General features: G+C 28.1%; 1 protein-coding gene across 1 annotated transcript; it reads left to right on the top strand.

The window, feature by feature from the left end:
- The first annotated feature begins 11,713 nt into the window (after positions 1–11,713).
- Positions 11,714–14,638, top strand: LOC122519311 (protein toll-like). Its single transcript, XM_043638682.1, has 7 exons — positions 11,714–11,899; positions 12,105–12,646; positions 12,763–12,770; positions 12,835–13,102; positions 13,177–13,474; positions 13,619–14,233; positions 14,321–14,638. Exons 1-7 carry the CDS (start codon positions 11,714–11,716, stop codon positions 14,636–14,638), a joined length of 2,235 nt encoding a protein of 744 aa, XP_043494617.1.
- Positions 14,639–15,049: the final 411 nt, after the last annotated feature.

Here is a 15,049-nt window from a genome sequence, read left to right as displayed (position 1 = left end):
ATTGTTGTTGGATTATCGATCACTAGTATAAACTAATTATTTTATAATCATAGGAGTATAATAAACAATTGTATTTTATGAAAATAAATCAATTTTTAATCTTTCAAACGATGTTAATAGTTTTTTTAACGATTATCTAAATTTATACCAAGATAATACACATTTTTTCCTGTTAGAAAGATAAAAGATTACAAAAAATATTAACACATGTATATACAAATATTATTTAATTTTATCTGTATATATTATCAGAGTTCAAATGGGAAATGTAAACTATAATGCGCCTTTTCATTATTGTGCTATATTATTTCAGTTCAACTGATTTGAAAGAGTTGTGCCTAGAATATACATTGTACGATTCCGTTGTATTTTTTAGGGTAGAGTTGATATGGATCATTTGGAAAATCAGGAATTATGAACACTGTGTAGGCATTATTAACAATGGCAGGCGTTTTTGAACAATGTGGGAAACAGAAGATTCGTTATGGACTTATCCCAGGCATTGTACATAATAAGTAGGTATTCTGCAGAATACCAAATGCTATTTTAGCAATGATGAGAAGAATACATTATCGAAAAACGGTATAAAAACAAAAGTTTCTTTTTTTGTTTTATTCACGATCCTATACTTTAGTCATCAAAATAAAATATTTTTTATAGGAAAATGGTTTTAACTATTAAATTAATTTTACATTTTATTGTATATCCATGAAAACGATAGTAATTTATTTATTTGTACATGAATTCGGGTCCTTTCGAGATTATTCGATTGATTTCGTAAGGCTTTCATCGAGCACATCTATTTGTATACTGTGTCGTTATTTCCAACCGAAAAATATTTGATTTTCGAATAACTGGATGCTTACAGGTTGCGAATCTATAAACAGGGATAGAACCTAAAACGTGGTATCATAAGCTTAGGTCTTTATGCGAGTGTACTTCAACTTATACATGTATAAATTATTTCCCAATCTCTATTGTTCTTCGTGTTTACAGAGAGAAGTAGGTACGTGTTTGCTAAATCGTTACTTTGACCTAACATTTTAAATCGAAAAGAAGAAAAAGACGTTATTTGCCTTTTAATTTTATTATTGTAAAATCTATTTAGTTTAACTTCCTATGTTACTTATATCAATCTAAGAGTAAGATACTTTTATTTATTCTTATGAAAATAAGTATTAAATTCATAATTATATAATTATTACCAACTTTTCTATTAGCTTTTAATCTTAATGACACTTTTGTCTTCTTCTCTATTTCTATTTAAATCTTAAATATCTCTCAATCTTAATGAATATTCTGTCATCTAGTTTTTTTATTCAAAAGCTTATAAAACTTGAAATATAATTTTTATTTACAAATTACATATATCGAAGAAAAGAAATCATCAAATAAGAAATAACATCATTGAGGCAAGTAATGGAGTCTACATCATAATTTTGACAGTTTGACAAAATCGTTCAACCAACACTTTTTTTTCTTTGATCGTAGGTAAGTACATAAAAAAAAAAATGGGCATAGAAAAAAAGAATAAAATTAGATGAATTATCAAATAATGAGACGCATTGTCAAAGTTACGTCACATATTCTCTTTATTAAATTCAAATATAGAATATGTAAATGTAAAAGTTTGTATAAAAGTCGTTGTATTCAAACTTTTTTGGACCGTAGAATTTTAAAGAGTGTAAAAATATATTGTGGGACCATTGTTGGTAAAAAGATCAGTTTATATTTTAGTTTTAAAAAGGTTATTTTTTAGTTTACAGTTAACAACATTGTGTTATTGTTATTTTGAAAAGAAATATTATCTTTTTATATTTGTGGAAATTTCTATAACTTTTATTACTTTATTAATATTTTATTATTCTAGTACTAATTTAAAATAAAATTTTATATGCAATATTTGAGAAGCACAGCCCCTGTTGGGTATCCCACGAAATCTTTTATCATTTTTCATGGATAATTGATTTTTTGCAATAAAATAGAACCTAATTATTAGGTGCTTAAAATATAATATATTTTGTAATTGTTTCATGCTATCTGGTCTTCTTAAAGTGACTGTAACACATTTAATTAGTGAATTTTAATTTAAAATTTTACCTACAAATTTTTATTATGTATAACGTCAAGAAATACAAAGAAAACGTTTTATTGTATATCTAGTAGTGTTCCCCCTTAAAGTATCTTATATATTTCTTTTCTTTCTAGTGGACTGGTAACAAACAATGACCATATCTCTTAAAACATTTTACATTATCTTTACAACAATCATCGCTAATATTGATCCATGCGAGAAGAATGCACCTTGTCAATGCTTGGTAAATGATTTACGCGACATAAGAGTTTTTTACAAATCATTATATGGTGTGAAGTTAGGCATAGGCGTTAAATCATGGTCTGATTTGCAGGTATATACTCAATAACTTTCTAATTCATTATAATTCGGTTTCAAATCAATTTAATTGTAACATCTGATTTGCAGGTATATACTCAATAACTTTCTAATTCATTATAATTCGGTTCAAATCAATTTAATTGTAACAAAATTATATTGCAATATTTATTACTATGTCGTAAAAATAGTCCGAAATGAAAAAGTATAATTCTTGACCTAATATTTTATATGTTGTTTAATAAATAAACTTTCTATTTTCTTTAAATGAAGTTAAATGAAAATTTTACCAGATCGATTGTAAATATATGGACGGATGGGAAAACTTTGATTTCAAAAGCGAACAATCCGGAAAGATACTCAATTCGCTGGAGTTTAAACATTGCGAATTGCCAAACATTACTACACTAAAAAATTGGTCAAAAAATTAGGAGTAGAAGATACAAATACATTCACCTTTCAATCTTTTAAAAACTTAACGATACACTAAAAAGAGAGCATCTTCAAGACTTTTCAAATGTGACAAAATTAAATTTATCCCATAACGGTTTAACTAATATTTCATATGATTTGTTTAGTGATTTATACAAATTGGAATATCTTGATTTGTCTGTAAATAATCTTATACTACCAAGAAATATTTTCGAAGCCAACACCGTATCTTAAGGGACTTGAGTTACGTCTAAATAATATGAAAGAGCTCGTCCCTGGATTATTGATGATTTACAGTCTCTAGAGTTACTAAACCTTAGGAAATGAATTAGTAGAACTCGATAACAAATATTGACGATCTATCATCATTAAAAGATTTGAACCTTGGAATAAATTCGTTATCGAAGTTACCGGAATTAATTTTTCATAACTTGAGGAGATTAGAAATAATTGATTTATCTTTTAATAAATTTCTCTATATTCCAGCAAAAATTGTTTTATAAAAATAAAAAAGTACGACAAGTAATCTTTATCGTAACAACATATCTTACCAACACTGCCAGATTATTTTTGTCGAATTATAAATAACAACATTATTGAAACTCTTCCTGAAAGAATTTTTAAAGATTTGAAAAAATTAAAAACTGCTCGACTTGTCCAGGAATCGTTTTGTTTCTATATCAAGGTACATTATTATGCAATTTATAAAGATTTATTTGTCATTAATTTTTTTTTATTTAAAATATGAATTGTTTTAGATATCTGTTTGAAGGTTTGACATCTTTGACTGAACTAAACATGGAAAGAAATCAACTGAAACACATCGAACATGCAGCTTTATATACCATTAGAAATCTAACCATTGCTAGGTTCTCTTATAATCAACATGCAGCTTTATATACCATTAGAAATCAACCATTGCTAGGTTCTCTTATAATCAGCTACAATTAAACTATACAATATAAACAGACTCCTTTTTTTTATAACTATTTTCTCAAAGAATTGCATTTCTCGAACAATAACATACAACATTTCAATTTCCATTGGTCGATAAATAAATTTTACTTAAGATTATTAGATTTGAGTCACAACAAAATAAGTACCATATCGGTAATTATTAAATTTTTTATTCAAACATATTTTCAAGTATTATTATTTTAATGGATTAAAATGATATGATCAAAATATAAAACAATTATATTTACTTCAATTATCGTTTATATTCGATTTTATTTCTTTTTTTTTGTCTATAGGCAAGTGACCTCATTTTATCGTCAGAAAATATTCGAATAGATCTAAGAAATAATAAAATAAGAAATATTGTGCTAAAAGATATCGAGAACTTGGCAGTGGATCAAACTGAGAAACGTGACGTTGAAATCCTCGTGCATATATCTCGTTATTATGTGATTGTAACTTGTATGATCTGTTGCGTTATTTAAACGATGATATGTCCAGTACTGTTTATAATTATATTGATATTATGGTGGATGATTTAACTTGTAAACACTCTAATGGAATAGACGGGCCACAATTAAACAACTGAATTATACTACCTATAAATGTCTTGAACACGAATACTTTAAAATTGATGAAAACTGTCAATTTGGTTGTACTTGCAGTTAAGACCTTATGACAGAACTCGAGTTTTAGATTGTTCAAACAGAAATATGTCTGTTTTCTTGATCGACAAGATGAATGTAAATTTCGTGGGAAAATACCCTTTAATATTAAATCTTACCGGGAATTTTTTAACGGGGATACCATCAATTGAAGCTTTGGAACCACTAAACGTAACAGGTTTATTGTTATCTAATAACAATATTTCTCAAATAACGGTCGAAATTATCAAAAGTCTCACAGTAAGTTACTCTTTATTTTGTTATTTTTTCTTTCTTTCATGAGAAGTAATTAACAAATTTTTCTGTCTCTTTCTTTTCCTTTTATAGGTATTAGAATTGCATAATAATAATATATCAAAATTAGACGAAAACGTGATGAGCTACTTTACTACTAGTCCTTTTAAAGAATTTACTTTAAGTGGGAATCCACTTATATGTGATTGCGATACTGTAATTTTACTTAAATTCGTTCAATTAAAGCTATCTCATTATAAGGATTTAGATAAATTAAAATGTAAGAGCATGGATCTTCCTATGTTCAATATGACCATTGAACAATTTTGTCCATCCATTCCTCCACCTTCAGAACTCGACTTTAGAGAGGAATTAAATGAAACGAGCACAGAGGTTTTGGCAGATTTCTAAAGAATGTAATAATATAAGTATAGTGATTTTTATCAGAAGATATTTTTTTCACATTGCAATCATGATTATACTGTTTTAAGAACCATACTAAAACAATATAAAGCGGTGAGTGTTAAATAATGTCATTTTTCTTATAGATGAAATTAGGTAAAAAAAATGTTTAGGGAGAATGACACTCTTTAACTTCTCTTAAATTTTACTATGCTGTATTAACATTAAGTGTGAGTTAATTCTATATATCTTATTATTATTTATTCACGTAAAATTATATTCTTCTATTTATTGTCATTTAATCATTATATATAATAACTTTTTATATCTTAATCGACGATGCTTGGAACAACGATAGTAGAATTCTTTTTTATATATATTGAAAATTTGGCAATTATTATCTTTGTAATGTCTGTAATATTTCTTAAAATAAGAAAAACTACAATTCTTTCCGAATACGAATAAAAATAGTGGCTTTCTACATAAATTACAAGTAAAGATAAAAAAATTCAGGAAACGATTAGAAATATTTCTGAAAATAATATATCAAATATTATTTCAAATATTTATTTCTTTGCATTTGAGATAAAAAAGTATTTTAAATATTAAAAAAAATTTTTGTTTATATTTATTGTAAATTAAATGTTATATTTTATACTTAAAAATTAAATACAATATTTTATTAGAATTATCTATTGCATAAAAGAGAATACTATAACATTGAATTTTTTGTAAATATGTTATGTTTAACAATCTTCAGTTTAAAATAAATTGTGAAAACGATTAATATAATATAAAACGAAATTATATTAAGATTCGCAATATTTGCAAATATACTTTGCTAAATGTTCTAAATTTTAGTACAAGTATCTTTCAAATAAAACGGTTTTCACACAAAATTTTAAACTATTTTTAAAATTAATAACTTATATATATTACTTTTTTTTAAGTTTTTCTTTTTAAAGAAGAAAAATGTTTATTTTTAGGAACCTAAACATTTTTTAACAAATAAAATATTTTTTCTTTAAAAATATATAATTTTTCGAAGAAATAAAATATATTATTTTTTGTAATATCATTCGTTGAATAATTAATATATATTATTTTCAGAAGTATCATTTTTTGAACAAATATAATATGTTATTTAAAAAATATATGTATGACATAAAACAAATTATTTTTTTACCATTTACTATGTAAAACTTTATTATAACCAGCTCTGAACTTTGCTATTTTCTTATGATTTATTGCATATTTAACCATAATTTTTACTATATATAAAGTTTTAATTGCTTTCTTAAAGATATGCTATTATTTGACAATCGTATGGATTTTAAAGAAGATATTAATTTTGTTATTGTTGTTGGATTATCGATCACTAGTATAAACTATTCATTTTATAATCATATAATAATAGTAGGAGTATAATAAACAATTGTATTTTAAGAAAATAAATAAATTTTTAACCTTTTAAACTATGTTAATAATTTTTTTAATAATTACCTAGGTTTATACCAAGATAATACACATTTTTCCATGTTAGAAAGATAAAAGATTACAAAAAATATTTACACATTTATATATAAATAATATTTAAATATATCTGTAGATATTATCAGAGTTCAAATGGAAAATTTAAACTATAATGTGCCGTTTTATTATTGTGCTATATTATTTCAGTTCAACTGATTTGAAAGAGTTGTGCCTAGAATATACATCGTACGACTCAGTTGTATTTTTTAGGGTAGAGATGATATGGACCATTTGGAAAATCAGGATTTTTGAACACTGTAGGCATTATTAACAATGGCAGGCGTTTTTGAACAATGTAGGAAACAAAAGATTCGTTACGGACTTTTCCCAGGCATTGAAGATAATACTTAGGTATTCTACAGAATACCAAATGCTATTTATACAATGTTGAGAAGAATACATTATCGAACAACGGTATAAAAACAAAAGTTTCTTTTTTTGTTTTATTCACGATCCTATACTTTCTTCTTCTTTCTTTAGTTTAGGCAAATTGCCTGTTTCGTAAAGACGTTTTTCTGCCTATTGCACTGTTAAATTGTCGCACCATCGTTTTCGTGGGCGTCCCGTGCTTCTGCGGCCTACAGGTGACTTATCCCGTGCAATTCTGACAATTCTTCCGTTGTCCATTCTGTTAATATGTTCGTTCCATTCTTTTTTTCTTTTTAGTATCCATTCGTTGATGTTTTCCACTTTGCATGTTCTTCTTATATCTTCACTTCTCTCTCGATCCAGTAGTGTTTTCCCAGCTATTCTGCGAAGAATTCTCATTTCGGTTGTCTCTAGTAACTGTTTCGTTTTCGCCGTGTCTGGTCGAGTTTCTGCGGTATGTGACATAATAGGTCTTACCATTGCCTTGTAGATTCTTGCTTTGGTCTCTATGTCAATGTTTTTGTTTCGCCATATTGTGTCATTCAAACAACCCGCTATTCTGGATGCCTTCATTGTCTGTTCTCTTACCTCTGCTTCAACATCACCATATCCTGAGATTTCTATTCCTAGGTATTTAAATCTCATTTCCTGCTGAATAACCTTCCCTTCAATTTCCAGTTTGCATCTTAACGGCGTCTTTGATGTTGTCATGCATTTAGTTTTCTGGGCCGATATTTCATGTTGAATGATTTGGCTATGCAGTTAAATCGGTGTAGTAGACGTTGTAGATCATCCTCATTTTCGGCCACTAATACAGCGTCATCAGCATAGCATAGGATGGTTATTTCTTCGCTGCCCATTTTATATCCTTTTAGCATCTTACGTTTCTTATTATTTCGTCCATAATGATGTTAAAAAGCAGGGGACTTAGGGAATCCCCTTGTCGGATACCGCGACCTGCATCAATCGGTTCAGTCAAGGCGCCATTTATCTTTGCTTGGATCTTATTGTTTCTATAGATGTCCTCTATGGTCTTGATAAGATTGTTCGGAATTTGCCGGTTATAGAGGAGGTGTATAACATCCTTTAAGCTGCACTCGGTCGAATGCCTTTTCCAAATCAATGAAACACATATATGCTGGTCTGTTGTATTCAATTGATTTTTCTGTTATCTGTCTTATGATGAAAACCGCGTCTGTGCATGATCTACCTGATCTGAATCCCTGCTGTTCGTCTTCTAGATTCGTTAAGCTGTTAATTTTATTCGTTATGACTTTTGTTGTTAGTTTCAATGAAGTTTTAAAAGATTTATTCCCCTGTAATTTGTAGGTAGTTTTTTGTCTCCTTTTTTAAACATAACTATAGTTGTGCTGATTCGCCATTCATCAGGTATTTTGTGTTGGCATAGTATTTTTTGGATTAGGAATGTTAACTGTTGTGTGAGACGTTGGCCACCATATTTAGTAATTCGTTTGGGATGCCATCTTGCCCTGAGCTCTTCCTATTCTTTAGTTTTCGAATAGCTGTTTCTACATCACTGGACTCAATTTGTATGTCGTTTTTAGTTACTATTTCTGGCGTATTTAGTTCCACTTGAGGTTCTTCTGATTTATAGAGTTCTGTTAAGTAACTAATCCAGGTTTCTCTTGTGATCTGATTTGTTTCGATCATTTCGTTGACCTCCTTTCTTTGATTTCTAATAAATCGCCAGATTTGTTTTTGTAGTCCATAGAAGTCACTCTCCATTCTCTTCGAAAAAATCTCCCAATGATGTTGTTTTGTTTGCCTTACTAATGTCGCTGCTTGATTCCGGATTCGTCTATACATTTCGTATGATTCAGGTGTTCGTAATGTCCTATAGTTAAGGTATGCCATTTTCTTTTTTTTGCATATTTCCTTAATCTCTGGGCGGAACCAAGGAGTCTTGATCATTCTAGCCCGGTTTTTTACAGTTCGTGTTCCCAGGGCTTCGTATGCAGCTTCTAAAATGTTGGTTCTTAGTTTCTTCCAGGCTATGTTTATGTTATCTTCTTCTTTTATTGGGTCTTTTTCGATTTTTTCTTTCAACCTGTTCTCGTATAGTTGTTTGGTTGGTAAGTTCCATAGTGACTCGATGTTTATTTTCGATTCTTGAGTTGCTCGTGCAAGATTCCTTTGGGGTTTAAACTTCATTCTTATTTTTGCTAATAGCAGGCTATGATCGCTTCCTACATTCGCGGAGTTTAATGTCCTAACATCTAGTATTTGGTTTGGTTGGACGTATCTGTTAGTAACAATGTAATCAATTGTAGACCTGAAGCCTCTGGTGTTGCTGTATGTGAATTTGTAGTGCTCTTTGTGGTTATAAAATGTATTGTTAATCCTTAGCTCGTTAAATGTGCACAATTGTGTCATAAGTTCTCCATTATCATTTAACACATTTTCGTTGAACCTTTGTTTAATTCCAGGTATTATTTCGTTTCCGATGCGGGCGTTAAAATCTCCAAGGATTATTATTTGTTGGTTACTTGGTAATGATCCGACTAAATTTTGTAGTTGGTCGTAGAAGGCTTCTCTTTCTTCCTTCGATTTGTTATCTTCGGGTGCATAAATTGACACTATATTTAACTTTTTGTCATCCGCTTCCATTTTTACAACCAAGATTCGTGAAGATACGTATCTACATTCTTGTATGTTATTTTGATACTTCTTAGACACTGCGATGGCTACCCCTTCTTTTGCCCTGATTTGTTGTTCTACCCCACTATATATCACTAAGTAGTCTTCGTACTGTATTTGCCCTTTGCCTTTCTTTTTGGTCTCTTGTAAGGCGCAAATATCGATGTTATTATCCTTCAGTTCTTTCAGGGTCTCTTGATCTTTATTATTGAATGACTTGATGTTCCATGTAGCCAGTCGCATTATGTGTTCTTTCTTCCATTTCTTTGTCCATTTTCTTGCGTGTGTCGTCATCTGTATTTCCGTCCTGTTCCGAGGCCAAAACTCTTTTCTATGAGCAATTTTCTTTTTTTTTTACGTTGGGTAGGGAGCTAACCTGATCCAACAACCTTCCTCCTTTTCCCGGGCTTAGGACCGGCAACATGATCGCTGATCTGCGATCATGCAGGCGGAGTTGATCCTATACTTTAGTCATCAAAATAAAATATTTTTCAGGAAATTGGTTTTAACTATTAAATTATTTTACATTTTATTGTATATCCAAGAAAAAGATAGTAATTTATTTATTTGTACATGAATTCGGATCCTTTCGCGATTATTCGATTGATTTCGTAAGGCTTTAATCAAGCACATCTATTTGTATACTGTGTCGTTATTTCCAACCGAAAAATATTTGATTTTCGATTAACTGGATGCTTACAGGTTGCGAATCTATAAACAGGGATATAACCTAACACGTGGTATCATAAGCTTAGGTTTTTATGCAAATGTACTTCAACTTATATATATATATATATAAATTATTTCCGTATCTCCATTGTTCTTCGTGTTTACAGAGAAGTAGGTACGTATTTGCAAAATCGTTACTTTGACCTAACATTTTAAATCGAAAAGAACAAAAAGACGTTATTTGTCTTTTAATTTAATTATTGCAAAATCTATTTAGTTTAACTTCATATGTTACTTATATCTATCTAAGAGTAAGATACTTTTATTTATTCTTATGAAAATAAGTATTAAATTCATCATTATATAAATTATTACCAACTTTTCTATTAGCTTCTAATCTTAATGACACTTTTATCTTCTTCTCTCTTTCTATTTAAATCTTAAATATCTCTCCATCTTGGTGAATATTCTGTCTTTTTGTTTTTTTATTCAAAAGCTTATAAAACTTGAAATATAATTTTTATTTATTAATTACATATATCGAAGAAAAGAAATCATCAAATAAGAAATAGCATCATTGAGGCAAGTAATGGAAGCTACATCATAATAACGATAACTTGACAAAATCGTTCAACCAACACTTTTTTTTCTCTGATCGTAGGTAAGTACATAAAAAAAAAAAAAATGGGCATAGAAAAAAAGAAAAAAATTAGATGAATTATCAAATAATGAGACGCATTGTCAAAGTTACGTCACATACTCTCTTTATTCAATCTAAATATAGAATATGTAAATGCAAAAGATTGTATAAAAGTCGTTGTATTCAAACTTTTTCGGACCGTAGAATTTTAAAGAGTGTAAAAATATATTGTGGAACCATTGTTGGTAAAAAGATCAGTTTATATTTTAGTTTTAAAAGTTTAGTTTTTAGTTTTTAGTTAACAACATTGTGTTATTGTTATTTTGAAAAGAAATATTATATTTTTATATTTGTGGAAATTTCTATAACTTTTATTACTTCATTGATATTTTATTATTTTAATTACTAATTTAAAATAAAATTTTATATGCAATATTTGAGAAGTACCGCCCCAGTTTTGTATCCCACGAAATCTTTTATCATTTTTTATGAATAATTGATTTTTTGCAATAAAATAGAACCTAATTATTAGGTACTAAAATATAATTTATTTTTTAATCGGTCATGCTATCTGGTCTCCTTAAAGTGACTGTAACACATTTAATTATTGGAATTTTAATTTAAAATTTTTCCTACTAATTTTTTATTATGTATAACGTCAAGAAATACAAAAGAAAGTTTTATTGTAATTATCATAGTAGTGTTCCCCTTTAAAGTATCTTATATTAGTTCTTTTCTTTTGCAGTGGACTGGTAACAAACAATGATTACCATATTCTTAATAACATTTTACCTTATCTTTACAACAATCAACGCTAATACTGATCCATGCGAGAAGAATGCACCTTGTCAATGCTTGGTAAATGATTTAAGCGACATAAGAGTTTTTTACAAATCATTATATGGTGCGAAGTTAGGCATAGGCGTTAAATCATGGTCTGATTTGCAGGTATATACTCAATAACTTTCTAATTCATTATAATTCGGTTCAAATCAATTTAATTGTAACAAAATTTATATTGCAATATTTATTACTATGTCGTAAAAATAGTCCGAAATGAAAAAGTATATTTCTGAACGTAATATTTTATATGTTGTTTAATAAATAAACTTTCTATTTTCTTTAAATGAAGTTAAATGAAAATTTTTACCAGATCGATTGTAAATATATGGACGGATGGGAAAACTTTGATTTCAAAAGCGAACAGTCCGGAAAGATACTCAATTCGCTGGAGTTTAAACATTGCGAATTGCCAAACCTAACTACACTAAAAAATTTGGTCAAAAAATTAGGAGTCGAAGATACAAATACATTCACCTTTCAATCTTTTAAAAAACTTAACGATACACTAAAAAGGGAGCATCTTCAAGAATTTTCAAATGTGACAAAATTAAATTTATCCCATAACGGTTTAACTAATATTTCATATGATTTGTTTAGTGATTTATACAAATTGGAATATCTTGATATGTCTGTAAATAATCTTATACTACCAATGAATATTTTCGAAGCAACACCGTATCTTAAAGGGCTTGAGTTACATGGAAATAATATGAAAGAACTCGTCCCTGGATTATTTTATGATTTACCGTATCTAGAGATACTAAACCTTATGGGAAATGAATTAGTAGAACTCGATAACAAAATATTTGACGATCTATCATCATTAAAAGATTTGAACCTAGGATTAAATTCGTTATGGAAGATACCGGAATTAATTTTTCATAAATTAGAGAGATTAGAAATAATTGATTTATCTTTTAATAAATTTCTCTCTATTCCACCAAAATTGTTTGATAAAAATAAAATAGTACGACAAGTATTACTTTATCGTAACAACATATCTATACCAACACTGCCAGATTATTTTTTGTCGAATTTAGAAGAATTAGAAGAAGTCGTTTTGAGCAGTAATGCATTAGTAAATCTAACAGAAAATCTTTTCTGGAACTCATCATCATTAAAATATATCTCTTTGAATCACAATTATCTTAAAACTTTACCCCAAAATATCTTTAGAGGTCTACAAAATGTTGAAAAACTTATAATAAATAACAACATTATTGAAACTCTTCCTGAAAGAATTTTTAAAGATTTGAAAAAATTAAAACTGCTCGACTTGTCCATGAATCGTTTTGTTTCTATATCAAGGTACATTATTCTGCAATTTTTAAAAGATTTATTTGTCATCAATTTTTTTTTTTTAAAATATGAATATTTTTTAGATATCTGTTTGAAGGTTTGACATCTTTGACTGAACTAAACATGGAAAGAAATCAACTGAAACACATCGAACATGCAGCTTTATATACCATTAGAAATCTAACTATTGCTAGGTTCTCTTATAATCAGCTACAGTTTAACTATACAAATATAAAACAGACTTCTTTTTTTTATAATAATCTTCTCAAAGAATTGCATTTATCGAACAATAACATACAACATTTCAATTTCCATTGGTCGATAAATAAATTTTACTTAAGATTATTAGATTTGAGTCACAACAAAATAAGTACCATATCGGTAATTATTAAATTTTTTTATTCAAACATATTTTCAAGTATTATTATTTTAATGGATTAAAATGATATGATCAAAATATAAAACAATTATATTTACTTCAATTATCGTTTATATTCGATTTTATTTCTTTTTTTTCGTCTATAGGCAAGTGACCTCATTTTATCGTCAGAAAATATTCGAATAGATCTAAGAAATAATAAAATAAGAAATATTGTGCTAAAAGATATCGAGAACTTGGCAGTGGGTCAAATTGAGAAACGTGACGTTGACATCCTCGTGCAATATAATCCGTTATTATGTGATTGTAACTTGTATGATCTGTTGCGTTATTTAAACGATGATATGTCCAGTACTGTTTATAATTATATTGATATTATGGTGGATAATTTAACTTGTAAACACTCTAATGGAATAGACGGGCCAATAATTAAACAACTGAATTATACTACCTATAAATGTCTTGAACACGAATACTTTAAAATTGATGAAAACTGTCAATTTGGTTGTACTTGCAGTATAAGGCCTTATGACAGAACTCGAGTTTTAGATTGTTCAAACAGAAATATGTCTGTTTTCTTGATCGACAAGATGAATGTAAATTTCGTGGGAAATTATCCTTTAATATTAAATCTCACCGGGAATTTTTTAACGGAGATACCATCAATTGAAGCTTTGGAACCAATAAACGTAACAGGTTTATTGTTATCTAATAACAATATTTCTCAAATAACGGTCGACAAATTATCAAAAAGTCTCACAGTAAGTTATTCTTTATTTTGTTATTTTTTCTTTCTTTCATGAGAAGTAATTAACAAATTTTTCTGTTTCTTTCTTTTCCTTTTATAGGTATTAGAATTGCATAATAATAATATATCAAAATTAGACGAAAACGTGATGAGCTACTTTACTACTAGTCCTTTTAAAGAATTTACTTTAAGTGGAAATCCACTAATATGTAATTGCGATACTAAATATGTATTTGAATACGTCAAAATAATGCGTTTTAATTATAAGGATCTAAATAATGTAAAATGTAAGAACGTGGATCTTCCTTTGTACAATATGACCATTGAACAATTTTGTCCATCCATTCCTCCACCAACAGAACTCGACTATAGAGAGGAATTAAATGAAACGAGCACAGAGGTTTTGGCTGATTTCTAAGGAATGTAATAATATAAGTATAGTGATTTTTATCAGAAGATATTTTTTTCACATTGCAATCATGATTATACTGTTTTCTGAACCGTACTAAAACAATATAAAGCGGTGAGTGTTAAATAATGTCATTTTTCTTATAGATGAAATTAGGTAAAAAAAATGTTTAGGGAGAAAGACACTCTGTAACATCTCTTCAATTTTACTACGCTGTATTAACATTAAGTGTGAGTTAATTCTATATATCTTATTATTATTTATTAACGTAAAATTATAATCTTATATTTATTGTCATTTTTTCATTATATATAATAACTTTTTATATCTTAATCGACGATGCTTGGAACTATGATAGTAGAACTCTTTGTTATATATATTGAACATTTGGCAATTATTATCTTTGTAATGTTTGTAATA

The sequence above is a fragment of the Polistes fuscatus genome, unplaced genomic scaffold (genome assembly GCF_010416935.1).
Source record: "Polistes fuscatus isolate 324 unplaced genomic scaffold, CU_Pfus_HIC Scaffold3, whole genome shotgun sequence".
Lineage (NCBI taxonomy): Eukaryota > Metazoa > Arthropoda > Insecta > Hymenoptera > Vespidae > Polistes > Polistes fuscatus.
This window is presented reverse-complemented; position numbering and strand designations above follow the sequence as displayed.

Excerpts from the sequence above, each read along its gene's own strand:
- LOC122519311 (XM_043638682.1), top strand. The coding sequence starts at position 11,714 with ATGATTACCATATTCTTAATAACATTTTACCTTATCTTTACAACAATC. Across the intron at positions 11,900-12,104 it reads AATCATGGTCTGATTTGCAG|ATCGATTGTAAATATATGGA; the intron begins GTATATACTCAA and ends AATTTTTACCAG. Across the intron at positions 13,103-13,176 it reads CGTTTTGTTTCTATATCAAG|ATATCTGTTTGAAGGTTTGA; the intron begins GTACATTATTCT and ends AATATTTTTTAG.